At 38.3% G+C, this 15,214-nt stretch overlaps 1 protein-coding gene across 2 annotated transcripts; it reads right to left on the minus strand.

The window, feature by feature from the left end:
- Positions 1-1,975: 1,975 nt before the first annotated feature.
- LOC107786440 (uncharacterized) lies at positions 1,976-14,274 on the minus strand. 2 transcript variants are annotated; one of them, XM_016607907.2, is made up of 14 exons: positions 13,818-14,274; positions 12,605-12,744; positions 11,203-11,386; positions 7,619-7,687; positions 7,438-7,536; positions 6,270-6,349; positions 5,335-6,157; positions 4,502-5,187; positions 3,402-3,486; positions 3,201-3,252; positions 3,071-3,120; positions 2,681-2,728; positions 2,387-2,575; positions 1,976-2,305 (listed from the first exon to the last, which is right to left on the minus strand). In XM_016607907.2, exons 3-13 carry the CDS (start codon positions 11,380-11,382, stop codon positions 2,399-2,401), a joined length of 2,349 nt encoding a protein of 782 aa, XP_016463393.1. In that variant the 5' UTR covers positions 11,383-11,386; positions 12,605-12,744; positions 13,818-14,274; the 3' UTR covers positions 1,976-2,305; positions 2,387-2,398. The 2 variants fall into 2 exon arrangements, with proteins under 2 accessions (XP_016463393.1, XP_016463392.1); XM_016607906.2 differs by lacking the exon at positions 12,605-12,744 and having other exon boundaries at positions 13,818-14,270.
- Positions 14,275-15,214: the final 940 nt, after the last annotated feature.

A 15,214-nucleotide genomic window follows, 5' to 3' on the forward strand; every position in this document is an offset into this window, starting at 1 on the left:
TGTATAATGGAATCAACCATTTATTTTTCATTATATAGTTTTCTTTCACCTGCACCTTATAATTGTGTAAAAACGGGAGATTATACACATACAATTTACAAAATAATAAAGTCCTATGTAAAAGACAATTAAAAATTTGGAACCATAAAGAAGAAAAGGAACGTGTCCGACCTTGAACAAATTAAACTAACTCCATGTCTGCTACATCATGAGGAAAAATTACCTATTGACAACATAATACGCTTCGACATATTTTTTAAATCTCTTGCCAATAATTCTTCATCGAGATGATCACCTTCCCTGCCAGAAAAGAGGCCTTTAAACTCAAGGAACTTAACAACTTCATATATAAAAAAATTATCTAAAGGAGCATACTCTGAAGAAATCGATTTTAAAATTAAAGCACAAACATGTTTGAAGTAATAATTGTACATCTACCTTCCATCTATTGGCTCTTCAAAAAAGAATCTATACATAAGTACCTTCATATCTCAAATACTATGGATGGATAATTTTTGAAAATATATTACCATATCCAAGCCTTAGGAAGAACATGTGTATATCCACACCACAAATAAAAGGAATTATACTTATTGAAAAATTAATAAGTTTGGAGGAAAAAATAGAGAAAGGCAAGTTTTGAAAATACGTGAATTGATGTATAAATGCTTGTCTCCTATTTTTGGCATGACTCTAGTATTTTATAAAACTTGTACAACCTAAAAACCCACCCTAACTTGGTTTTAACTTACAAAAGTAAATCCTTTTAGCTTGCAACTCTAAATCACGTTAATATTTCAAACATTATGTCACATAAATCAAAAAAGGAAATATTTATATATTACAAAATTTTAATGAATTTTGAAGTCTTAAATATTAGGACTCTTTTAAGTAGTTCAAATAAGGTTAGATTTAATAAATAAAATTTTAGTTGATTTAAGAATCCTAAATATTAGGTAAATAATCAATTTACTATTTTGTCTAGTGCGAAATTTATTTTTAAAGGGTAAAAAAAGCGAATAACATTTCGATAGGGGCTTCGTGATTTTAATATAGTATAGATAGATTTTTAGCTGCGTGAAGGCGGCTATCTAATGAACTAATTTGACATGATTTTTTTTATTTATTAAATTTACGTTTCAACTACAATATTAATATACTTTTTAACTTGGATTTAAAAATGTTATTTAACTTGATTTTTCAAGGAGAAATATTTAAATATTTATAGTTTAGTTTCGAAATCTTTAAAGTTAATGTCAAATAGTTGAAATTTGATAAGCAATCTCGAAAATTTTGTAAAAATAGCACGGACTAGCCAGTTTTCGGACTGGTCATTGAAAAATAGCCAGCGTATTCAAAGTCATTGAAAAATAGCCACTATTTTGCTGCAACACAGAAAATTTCAGCATAATATACTGGAGATCGATGCACCTGTGTATGAACTTCCAGCATATTATGCTGAACTCCAACACGCAGAAAGTCCAGTATATTATGTTGGACCGGTATAATATATTGGAACTCCAGTATATTATATTGGAGTTCTTCCAGTATATTATACTAGAGTAATTTTTCAGATTTTAAACAGTATTTTCGTTCAGATTTATCTTTACATGAAAAATGACTAAATTTCAATTACTTTTGAAACTATGCCTATATTTGAATGACAACTTATAAATCTGGCTATTTTTGAATTTCTCCCGAAAATTTTGTAATAACCGGCCCAGTTAGTTTTAGTGAGATTGAGGACAGTTTGTTGATTGATTTGAACTTTGATTGACTACTACTGCAACTCTTACAAGGAATAAGGATAAAATTTGGAGTTGCATTTATCTCATGTATGGTTATAGATAATCTCATGGGATATCCTTGTTTATCTCACCATTATACCAAACAACCCCCTAAGTTAACAACTGTCTAGATTCAAAGGGGTTAAACATAATCATTGGAGGAAGTAGTGTTTTGATGACAAAGAGGATAGATAAAACTAGTTAGTTATAACATGTAAAAATGACTTGATAGTGTTAAAAAATACACAGATTTACATGTATTAATTGCCTAATGGTAATACTCTGCAATTATATATAGTCAATATGTACATACATCAAGGGAAGGCAGTCGCCCGCACCTCCCTTTTCCCCCCTTCCACTCTAAATCCCAAGTACAATGGATATAATATATATTCTTCATTCAACTACAACTTCTGAATCAAACTGATACAAGATTGGCATTCAAAGAAACCAACTTGGACCAAAAATATGAACCCCAAAATTTCAGTTTCAGAATATATGTCGTTTAGTTGATGCATCTGAAAAAGGCAAGCGAATGCATTAAAATTTCTTGTAAGACAGTTTAAAAGTAGAAAAAGTAGCAGGCAACTTTCGTTTACCTCTTAGAATAATCAAATGAGTTGTACAACAGCTGCTATGCGCAATGCTCCATTTTGGAGAAGGTCGGCTACTTCATCAAATAACAGGGCCGAGCGCCAGCCCCATCCTTTGGGAGCTTTTGGGAGAAGTGTTCCAGTTTGTTTGAAGCTTCCTAACACCATCACTTCTCTCTTTGATGGACATATCAACTGGTTTACCAAATTATTGACAGTAAAAATAAAAGCGGTTTCAACATGATATTCTGGAGAAGATACCAATATAAAAGCATTAAATCTTAGCCTTTGTAAGTTCACCTGATATCTAGAAGTAACCTTTTCACGGGAATCGACATACATTTGCACCTGAATACACGATATAGAAAAGATCATCATGGACAGAGAAATCAATGTTAACTTACAACTTTATTGAAAACAAGAGAGAAGGGAAAGGAGGAGGAGAAGGACCTATCATATTTTACTTGTATAAAACATTCCAATTAATTAGCAGCTCCAGACTTCATACACACACACACACACACACACACACATATATGTTCAAGAATGGTTTTTTCTTCTTCTTTTGATAATATATGTTCATGAATGGTTTTGGACTTTTGGTCCGGATTAAGTATTAGAAAATAACATGCTGTTCCACACTTAAAAGTAACTTCAATTTGCTCATGAAATTACAAAGGAAAAGTTCACCTTTCTAACTGGATCAGCTATTTCTGCCTTCCTTCGATGAAGAAATAGCCCTGAGAAAACAACATACCAATATAGTTACAAAAGAGGTCTATTATCATCATGCAGACAATTTGGAGGAATACAATATTACCAAGTGTTCGGCGTCCCTGAGGGTCTTCATCACTGAAAGCCTGTACACTAACCTAGAGGATGCAAAAGACCAGATTTTCATTTACTCCTTATTGGTTGCAATAGCAAAAATCTCGTGAAGAGCACACACGAAATAATTTACATTTCCCCTAAGAAAGATGTGAGTATTGAAATGCAATAAAGGGTTGAAAGATCCACAAACCTTCCATAAGGAACCAGCATAAAAGAATTCAGGAGAGTGTTTGACTTGGCCATCAATAAGCCTAAGAACATCGTGAAACTCAACCCTGTGAAGCAATTCAGGTGTAAGTATACACCTTTGTCATAACAACAACAACAACAACAACAACAACAAACCCAGTATAATCCCACGAGTGGCCATTAGGCCATGGGCGCTGTTGTTGGAGTATACACTTTTTTTGGGTCATAAAGAGAAAAAAAAAGGATTCTATTCTCACAAAGAGGACACCATATTCAGAACACAAATTAGAAGGAAATTCACACCAAACAAAGAGTTCTGCTATTGCAAGACCAATATCACGACATTGAGATTTCTGCAATTTGAGAGATTGATTAAGGATGGATTTCATTATCTGAAGAAAGAAACATTGAGAGGCACATAAGGATCTCCCCGTCTCAACTATCAATTTGTTGGTCACAAAAAGGTAAGCAAACACTTTCAGGAAATTCAAGGGGTTGCATCTCGCAAAGGGCAAAAGGTACATGTTTTTGTGCCAAATAATTGCATCTCTTTCGGGGGGAAAAGGTACATCTTTATCACATGAAAGAACTATGTGAATTTTCTTGAAGATTTCCACAAGAAATTTGTAGTGTGGTCCCTTATATGGCACCATATATTTGAGAGTTGAAAGGTGGACACATGGTGGACAGAGAGACAGCTTTATTTGCAGTTATGAACCAACAGATCATATGGGCAGTTTCTAAATCATATGGAAAGGTCCACCTTAATACAAAATATGAACTGGTTATACTTCATCCTTTTCTTTATTTTATTGGTAACTGGTTATGCTTCATCTTCCACTATAATGAAAAGAATATTCAAGAATGTTGGCTATATTTGTCTCTTTATGAAAAGTGAATAGTGAATAGTGAGTATAGAACTTCTTCTTCTCAAGGTTGACAAATTACCTGGTCAGGAGCTAAAAAAATTGACACTTCCAAGGATTTAACAAACAAAGATAAGTGTGCAGAACCTAATCTGCAGAACATATTCTGCATACAAAGTATTGACCTTATGTAGAAGTCAAATGTCAACCAAACATAGCAGAAAGAATAACGTACCCAAACCGAAAGGGAGGAAAGTGACTTAAAGGTGTTTTCATATCCAATGATATAGAAGTATTTCCATTCTCCCACTCTATTCCCATTGCATGTCCAGACGAGTCTAGCATCTGGGGGGAAATACTGCTTGAACTTGGGCCAACAGTTGGTGATCCTACTAGTCTGTTCTGCGGTTCTGTCTCATATCCCCTTTCTACCCGTTCAACATGAATATTAGCACTACTGCTTCCTTCTTGGCTAAGCCCAACCAAAGCAGTTAATCCATCTCCAGCAAGATCCCCGCTCTGTTCTGCTCTATTTTCTGAGTCATCATTGGCAGGAGACTGCTGACAGTTCCGGTTGCCCATACCAAGTGGTACACGAGAGAAAACAAAACGAGTTGGAGGCCAAGCGACTGCAGGTACAAATGTAGTTCCACGCCCAATACCGGCTAGCCCATCAATGGGGCCCCGAACATGAACACGAACAGGCCTAAACATGCCACTTCCTTCCCTGTGAGGCGAGTCAGTGACATACATATTTCCTATATTGTTGGATTGATTACTCTGATCATGCTCTGGCATGTAATATCCAGTAGTTCCACGTGAATGTCCAAATGGCTGCCGACAAGCACATTCCATACTCACAAGACAGCAATTTTTGCAAGTGTCAGCACCAATTTCTTGCACCCGTTGACTTAAGAGAATCTGCAAAATACACAAGCAGTTTTAAAAGCACAATTAAATTAGGAAATAAGAAATCTGATATGGTTAGGAATGACGAAGGGCAGACTATTCTGTAAGCTATCAAACATATAAAAGAAAAGCAAATTGGGGATGAAAATGGTTACAGACCTGCAGCCATAACCCGTCGTTCACAGCTTTGCAAGGAAACCCCATTTCTTCAAGTTGTTTTCTCACACTAAGAAGTGCATCAAATGACATGTTACAATATAAAAGTGAGCCACCCTCGAAAACGTTCGCAAAGGCATCGTAATCTTCTCTACTTACTCCGGAATGTGCCTTTAGACAAGTTTTGACTTCTCTCCGGCCCACAGTTCTACCACCCCAAGATAGAGGAGTGAAATTGCATCTTTCCCATTCATTTGGTATCATCAAATTACAGGATGAGCCCATTGAAGAGAAGTTCCTCTGATCCCCACAAAGCCAACTGTTGTTATTCAATTGATAGCATGAATCTTCTTCAGATGGCCCTTCCACAGCCATACCATTGCCCCCTAATCCACTAGCTCCAGCATTAATGGGCATTTCAATATAAGAACATGAAGACCTGACGTCATCAGTGAATAAGAACGAGTTATTTGATGAAGGATGTCCACTGCTGCATGGGTATCTTGACTCCGAGTCTGACTGAAGACATGCTGATTCTTGCATCTTTTGTTTAGAGTTAGTTACCTCAGTGAGCGAATCAACACCACAATCTGCAAGCTCAACCAAGATATTTTGAGATGTATTACAACCATCAACTCCATCTATTAAGCTTAGGTGTCCTAGTTCAGATTCCACCCTTCTGTAATCAGTTAAATTCTTTGGCGCTATTCTGGGAATATCAGAAACTGTACTTGTTCCAACTCCAGAACTAGGATTTTCTTCTTCATGATGTTCTGCCTTGCAAAAAGCATTTTTTGCAAGAAGTGTATATAAAGCTAGTTCAAACCTGCTCAAATTTGCAAGCAGAAAACCAAGATAGGGAAAGGGTTATCATGCTAAAATCAAATTTCAAATGTCACTTTAGCCAGTCTAAACAAAAAAGCAGCCACAGTTCTCACCGTTTCTTTTCGGTAGGGACCCATAACTCGTCTGAGGTCAGTAGTGCATTTAGCGTTGGAGCAGAGAGCTTCGGAAGGACCTGGTATTGACAGGAGGATAACAGGCCAACTAGTTATCATCTCATGGCCTTCATCATAACTCAAATAAGAAAGAGAATCATGCATACGAGAAATTGAACTGCAGAATCAGGAATTATCTTAATAACTAAGCAAGGTCTCCACATGCTTATTTACAGTGGCAAGGACGGGAAGCCAGGTAACTTGCTTTAGCAAAGGCACTAAAAAAGGAAATATGGCCATGTCAGAAGATATGCAGAAATCCCCATGTATGTGAAATGTTTGAAAAGAGACTGCTGTAGATCTTTTGCATTGTCATTTCACAGATTGCATTTCAAGATAAAACTGCTTCCTCAAGTTGCATCATGTTGAAAAGAAGGCATTTACATGACAGCAATTCAACACAGAAAAACATGTACCACTTAGCCCTTGCATATACACCATCTTAACACCTTGGAGTGAAAATGCAGTTTTGTAAAAACATAGTTCCTTCATAAATAGTTCCGATCAAAAAGAGGTTCATAAGATTTTGGAATAACTGAAAGCTCTCACATGCACAATGAGAGAGGACTTTACTCATCAGTTGCAATAAATTAGGAACAGAAGCGTCTTTTCTAGAGAAACAAGCTCCAGTTTGGCCGTAAATTTTGGCTGCTTTTTTCAAAAAAAAATTGAAAACATTGTTTGTTCATGGAATATGATTAGTTTTTGAAAAAAATTAAAAAAGGATTCAAGTTCTTCTACACACAAAACTTCAACTCTTGTGAAATTTTTTCTTCCACTCACAAAACTTCAACATTTTTTCAAATAAAATGCATGTCCAAACACAACTTTAACTTTCAAAAATTACTTTTCAACCTTCAAAAACTCTTTTTTCAAGTTTCAACCAAATCTATGTCCAAATGCTAGCTTAGTTTCTCCTGAACACACGCCACAACTAAAGTTGGTTAAACAAATACATGTGGTGCAACAGAGTTCCTGCTAAGCTTTGTAAAATACGCCTCCAGAAAAGACAAAAGCTGTTGTGATTTAAATAAAGGGAGAAAAGACAAAGCTGTTGTAACTTCCACTATTCACTGATTAAAACCTTAGAATGTTTTCAAATAGTTACCTCTTTCAACTCCACGGCACCACTTTGACAAAGGTATCCCCAACAAGCATTTCTCACTCGTTCACCATGTATGCCATAATCTTGGCGTTCTGCGAACACCTAAACCTCCACAACAATGTGATCAGTAAAATACATGAACGTACGGATGATGAAGTATAAAAATATCGAACAGCAATCTAACCTGGTATGTTAAGAAATTTGACGTCCACAACTCGGATATGATAAAGTCTGTGCATATTGCACATAAATCCTGCATGAAATTTTAAATCTGTAATGTTATGCCAGGGAAGAATATTGATTATCGAGCAAAGGATTGGACACATCATTCAGCAAATTCAGGCAGATCTTTTTTTTGGGGGGTCGATAAATCAAAGTAACTATTGATAACACACCAAGATGGGGTCAGCTTTACAAAAGGTGCAATGGCATTGTACATCAAACCTCCCAAAAATCCAACCATCTACAGAGGGAGACATGTCTACTTTGGACCAAAATTATAACAGGAAGATATAAGAACTCATGACTCTTGATATAGGGCTCCCGACATCATCAAAATTGAGGACATTTTTCAAGTGTTCTTTACATTCAGGTCATGCCTTTAACCTAGGAATTCTTGAGACTGTATGTGGAACTTTGATTGGATTAAGAAAAAAATAATAATTGGTTCGATCATTTTTGATACTCTAGTTACTTCTATTTTCGCTAGAGCTTTTGAGTTGGTGATCGTGAACTCTATGTTTCCGAAGAGGGAGGAACATTTGGTTACTTTCCAGAGTATGGTGGCTAAGACTCAAATTGACTATCTCCTCCTCAGAAGGTGTGATAGGGGGTACTGCGAGGATTGCAAGGTGATCCCGAGTGAGAACCTCGCAACTCAACAGAGGCTCCTAGTGATGGACGTCGGTATTTTGATGAAGAGGAAGAAGAGGTTTGTACGGGGTCCGTCGAGGATCAGGTGGGGAGCTTTGTCTAAGGATAATTCGCTAGAGTCGGAGGGGCAGCTGACAAATATGGGTGCCTGGAAGAGTGGTGGGGACGCTAGCGCTATGTGGACGGCGACGACAGACTGTATAAGGGAGGCAGCAAGAGAGGTGTTGGGAGTTTCGAAAGGCTATTATGGCGGGCATCGAAGCGACTGGTGGTGGAATGACGTGGTCCAAGGTAAAGTGGAAGCCAAGAAAGTGTCGCACATTAAGTTAGTAGAGAGCACCGACGAGGATCAGAGGAGAGCGAACAGAGAAAGATATAAGAAGGCTAGGAAATAGGCGAAAGTAGCGGTCACAGAGGATAAGACTGCTGCTTTTGGTCAGCTTTATGAGGAACTTGGGGGCAAAGGTGGGGATAAGAAGTTATTTCGGTTGGCCAAAGCGAGAGAGAAGAAGGCACGCGACCTGGATCAAGTGAGGTGCATCAAAGACGAGAACGGTCGAGTATTGATGGAAGAGGCCCAGATTAAGCAAAGATGGCAGTCGTACTTTCATAAACATCTGAATGAAGAAGGGGATGGAAACATCATGTTAGGGCAATTGGGGCACTCCGAGAGTCACCGAGACTTTAGGTATTATAGGTGCATTAAGGTTGATGGGTAAGATGAGTCGGGGCAAAGCGACCGGACCTGACGAGATTCCAGTAGAGTTTTGGAGATATGCGGGTAGGGCAGTGGCTGACTGGGTTGTTTAATGTTATCTTCAGGACAAAGAGGATGTCTGATGAGTGGCGGTGGAGTACAATGGTTCCGGTTTACAAGAATAAAGGGGATATCCAGAATTGTAACAACTATAGGGGTATCAAGTTACTAAGTCATACCATGAAAGTCTGGGAGAGGGTGGTGGAAGGGAGGATAAGGAAGGCGGTGTCTATATCGGAAACCACTTCCACTTCATGCCGGGCCGTTCTACTACGGAAGCTATCCACCTTATCAGGAGGTTGGTGGAACTATACAGGGATAGGAAGATGGATTTGCATATGGTGTTTATTGACCTAGAGAAGACATATGACAAGGTCCCTAGGAACGTCCTTTGGAGGTGTCTGGAGGTGAAAGGTATGTCGGTGGCTTACATTAGGGCGATAAAAGATATGTATGATGGAGCTATGACTCGGGTTAGGACTATAGGAGGTGACTCAGAGCCTTTTCCGGTGGTTATGGGATTACACCAAGGATCTGCGCTCAGTCCGTTCTTTTTTGCTCTGGCGATGGACGCACTAACACACCATATCCAAGGAGAGGTGTCATGGTGTATGTTGTTCGCTGATGATATAGTTCTGATTGATGAGACGCGAGGCGGCGTTAATGGGAGACTTGGAGGTATGGAGGCAAGCTTTAGAGTGTAAAGGTTTCAAGTTGAGTAGGACTAAGACAGAATACGTGGAATGTAAGTTCAGCGACGTGACGAGGGAAGCGGATGTGGAAGTCAGGCTTGACTCACAGGTCATCCTCAAGAGAGAAAGTTTTAAGTACTTAGGGTCAATTATCCAAGGAGATGGGGAGATCGACGAGGATGTTACGCATCGTATTGGAGTGGGGTGTATGAAATGGAGCTTAGCGTCTGGAGTTCTGTGTGACAAGAATGTGTCATCGAAACTCAAAGATAAGTTCTATAAAGTGGTGGTTAGACCGGCCATGTTGTATGGAGCTGAGTGTTGGCCAGTCAAAAATTCACATATCTAGAAGATAAAAGTAGCAGAAATGAGGATGTTGAGATGGATGTGTGGGCACACTAAGCTGGATAAGTCGGGAAAGGGTGGGCGTGGCTCCCGTGGACGACAAGATGCGGGAAGCGCGACTTAGATGGCTCGGACACGTGCAGAGGAGAAGCCTAGATGCACCGGTTAGGAGGTGTGAGCGATTGACTTTGGCAGGTACGAGAAGAGGCAGAGGGCGGCCTAAGAAGTATTGGGGCGAGGTGATCAGGCAGGACATGGCGCGGCTTCAGATTTCCGAGGACATGGCTCTTGATAGGAATATGTGGAGGTCGAGCATTAGGGTGGTAGGCTAGGGGTAGTCGAGTGTTCTTCCCTCTTTGTACCAGGTAGTCTGATAGAGTTTCGTTTAGGTTCGTTAGTTGTCTTTGTTGTATTCACATTGTTGTTTTGCATAGTTTTGTGTTATTGTCCTTTCACTTATTCGTTGTGGTTATTTTCTTTTTGGTATCTTTTGTTGTTACATGTCTTTTCTCTTGTTTCTTTTCTGATATTATTGCCTCTCCTGTTGAGCCGAGAGCCTCCTGGAAACAACCTCTCTGCTCTTTTCGGGGTAGGGGTAAGGTCTGCGTACACTCTACTCTCCCCAGACCCCACTAGTGGGATTTTACTGGGTATGTTGTTGTTGTTGTAGTTACTTCTACTTTCACAAGAAAAACCTGGCTATGTTTATGAATCCTTTTTCCTCATGAGAAACTTTAAAATGAAACATTGGGAAGAACTAAAAACTTAAGTTAGACCAGAATAATCAAGAAATACAGCAAACTGGTATCTAAGAGACAGTAGAATGAAAACAATTTTTTTTTAATAAAACACTTCTAATTGATTTCAAGATATCCTTAGAAGTCAGAAGAGTAGCTGCAAATGATCATAATGCAGGAAATGCACGCAGGACAGACATTTGATAAACAGAAAATCACTTTCATTGAAACAATGTACAGAAGTTTTCCACAATGCATCTTGTTAAAATAATCATGTTTCCGTCCCTTTTACTAGACTAAACCAAAGGCGATTATCCAGAGCACAAGACTGATTGGTAGCCATAAATGTTTTCACATTTCATACCTGAAGATCAAGAAAGGATGCAGCAGCAAGAACACGGAATGCATTATTATCGTTAAGCTTTGGATGGTGTCCATATAGATATGCTAAAGCTATTGCAATAGCCTCCCCGTTAACATTGCTATCATCAACTGTCAAGGTTAAAACTGGAGCTTTGGCTTCTTTCCATGGTCCCTGAAGCATATTCCTGTTCATCAAACAAGCACATAAAGTTGACTTCAAGAAGGTACAGTTTCCTGTATGCAAAGACAAGTAGTATTTTTGTATAAATGCAGCCAGATATGAAGGCAGAGAAAGTAAATAAACATATCAGCCAACTACATACTTTTGAGGCATAGTAACTATGTGCAAACCCAGTCAAAATTTTTATTTAGAGTATTTACGGTGTACCAAACTACCCTTACAAAAGAAGGTGTACCAAACTAAAGCAACTTCACTTTCCTATAACTGGATTAAGTTGACAGAGTTATGCAGGGTGCGAGGAGTAATAAATCTGAAAATGGTTGAGAAGGGCAGCAGTAAATGCTGCAATAATGGTTCATTGAACTAAGCCCATTGATACTAAAATCTTTTGTCATGTATTTGTTTCTTTGAAAGTGAAGCGGAGAAGGAATAAAGATGGTGATAGCCCTAAGAAAGATGCTTTGAGATGCAGCACTTGTTAGTTATTTTTTGAATCTAAGAATTCCCAACATCACAAAAATTTGAGTAACATCAAATTTAGTAAAAGAAACCACCTTCTGTAAGATGTTAAAGTAGCCTTCTGGTTACTTTTTCTATCGCATAATGTCACAACACTGCTTTTTAGACCTACTTCGTGTTCTAGCTCTAGCATTCCATAATTATACACAATTAGGTCAGTGCAAAACCATCTGTTTTGTACCACCATTCTATGTTACAGAGGGTTTATTATTTCCACTCATTGCCATCCCAAAGAATTTGCAATCCATCTGTTTTTCTTTTTAATGTGGTAAACCCCAAACCTCTTTCTCCTTTGGTGACTCAAACTGCCAGCCTCATGTTTGGAGGTGGATGGCCCATTCCAGTAGGCATTAGTCAGGTGTCTTATTAGGACAACATACAAAATGAACTTGGCACTTCTACATGCAGGCATACACTAAGAGATTTCTGTGATTAGGGATACAAAAGGTACGAGTTCATCTACATGACCCTAATTTGCCAGGATGGTAAGTTTTGTAGTTAGCATGTAGCCAGTCATCAAACATGCAATAGTGACACCAGAGAACATGCAGTCTTCAATTACAAATACTAACCATGTGGATGTTGCTAATTAGATGATTACAAGAAACATACATTGAGGACCTTGAGTAAACTTGAACTGGAACAAGTGCAACTGTGCAAGGGGTGCAAGATCAGTTATAAATACATGAAGCTAGTACTTTACCGCTGTGCTATGTCGGTGTCAAAGCAGCAACTCTCTAGTTATTACTCCTTCCGTCCCAAAAAGAACTACAAACTTTTGAGTATGAGGGTTCACACATCTAATTTCGGTGTGAAATCAGATACATCAATTTTATAGCTTTTCTGAAATAAAGATTACATATTTAGATACTACATTAATTGTAATGTAAATCACGTTTTTTGTTAAAAGTACTTTTAGAATGTTAGAGAATTCGTATTCAAATTTCAAAAGAAAAAAACTATTGCGATTCTTTAAGTAGAAAGTGTCGGTGATTTTTGTATGCATGAAGCAATAGATACTGAGAGAAACCACTACGAAACCAGCTAAAAAACATCAGACCTTCTGCAGAATGACCATTAATGAAGCAAAATAACAGAAAGTTTTGTACTTTTCCAACTGAATTACCAATGCAAGCCAACCAAATCGTATGATAAAAAACAAAAAGAAAGAACCCCCACCAGGAATGGAGTTAAAAGAATGTAATGGGAGACCCAAAACTGAGAATAGAAGTCCTAAACTAAAAACTGCAGAAGTTGCATACTCTTTTAACTGATAATTATCAATGAGAACCAAACTAAATTATATCAGAGAAAACCCACCAAAAACAGCAAACCTTCTGAAAATATGAATTAGTGAACAAAATTACAGAAAGTTTTGTACTTCTCTAACTGATACTGTCAATGCAAGTAAATCTACACTATAACACAAAAAATCCCACCAAGAAATGAAAGTTTTTACTCTCTAACTGGTATAGTTTTGTGCTTGCCAAACTGACAATTATCCCAATGAGAGCCAAACCGAATTACATCAGGAAAAAAAAACTCACGAAAAACATCAAACCTTCAGCAAAATAGCCATTAGTGAAGCAAAATTACAGAAAGTTTTATACTTCATTAACATTTAACTGATAACTACCAATGCAAGTGAAATTATACTAAACATAAACAAAAAACCACCAACAATGAATTTTTTTTAACTCTCTAACTGATACAATTTTGTGCTTTCCAACTGATAATTAGCAGAAAAGACCCACCAAAACCATCACACCTTCAGCAAAATAGCCATAAGTGAAACAAATTACAGAAAGTTTAACTGATAACAAGCAATGCAAGTAAAATTACACTAAAACACAAGAACCCCACCAAGAATGGGATTAAAGGGTGTAATAAGAGACCCAAAAAGGCGAAAAAAGAACCTGAAATAGGAACTGCGTGAAAGGATTAAGCGATGAAGGTGATAAGTAGAACCCATAGCTTGAACAATGACATCAGAAAATGAGCCATTATTGAAGCCTTCTAATTGAATATGATCACAAAGGGATGTAAGGTTACAATCCAATGCTCGAAGTTCATTGCTTGTTCGGTCCTTATCGGAGTGTTGCGACTGTAATTGTGTTGTAGTCGGTTGATGTCTTGGAGTTTCCATATGTAAAGATCCTCCGCCGGTGGCGCCGGCGCCGGCGAAGGTTCTCTGATGCTGCTGCCGGTTAGGATTATACTGTGGTTCCATTGTTGTGCCGCGAAATGGGTGTGGATCGGAAGAAGTTTTTCCGGCTAAAGTGAAGTTATCAGAAAGTTTTGGAATTCAGACAGAAAAAATTTGGAAGTCCGTACTTGTAGTTTGGGAAGGAAAAAAAAGAAAAACAAAATGACAAATATTGTCCTTATGAATTATCCGTTAAAATAATTCCTTAACTACAACAACAGCCCACTAAAATCCGATAAGTGGGATCTGGGATAAGTAGGATCTGAGAAGGATAATATGTATGCAGACTTTATCCCTGCCCCGAAAAAGTAGAGAGGTTGTTTCCGGAAGACCCTCGGCTCAAGATAATAAGAAAAACAAAAGGGAGAGAATATTAGTTTCACCACAGAGAACATAGGAAAAATAAGAACATAAAATGTAGAAGGAAAAATGCAAAACAAAAATGACGGCTAGTAAATAGGTCTTGCACCGAAAAGAGAAAATAGTAAGACACGACAATGCCCCTAGCTATTTCAGACAAAAACCCTATCACACTAGGCTCACAACAATACAAGGTAACGCAAGACTCAACTACCTCCTAGCCTACAACCGTAATACTCGACCTCCACAACTTCTTATCAAGTGTCATGTCCTCGGAAATCTGAAGCCTCGTCATATCCTGCCTGATCACTTCTCCCCAATACTTCTTAGGCTGCCCTCTACCTTTTCTCGTGCCCTCCACAACCAATCGTTCACACCTCCTTACTGGAGCATCTGGGCTTCTCCTCTGTACATATCTGAACCATCTGAATCTCGCTTCCTGCATCTTGTCATCAATGGGAGCCATGTGCACCTTCTCCCCAATATCATCATTTCTAATCTTGTCCATCCTAGTGTGCCCGCACATCCACCTCAACATCCTCATTTCTGCTACTTTCAATTTTTGGATATGTGAGTTCTTAACAGGCCAACACTCAGTCTCATACATTATGGCCGGTCTAACCACCGCTTTATAAAACTTACCTTTGAGTATCGTTGGCACTCTCTTGTCACACAAAACTCCGGATGCTAACCTCCAATTCATCCATCCTATCCCAATACGGTGTGTGGCATCCTCATCGATCTCCC

Source organism: Nicotiana tabacum, chromosome 7 (assembly GCF_000715075.1).
Source record: "Nicotiana tabacum cultivar K326 chromosome 7, ASM71507v2, whole genome shotgun sequence".
NCBI lineage: Eukaryota > Viridiplantae > Streptophyta > Magnoliopsida > Solanales > Solanaceae > Nicotiana > Nicotiana tabacum.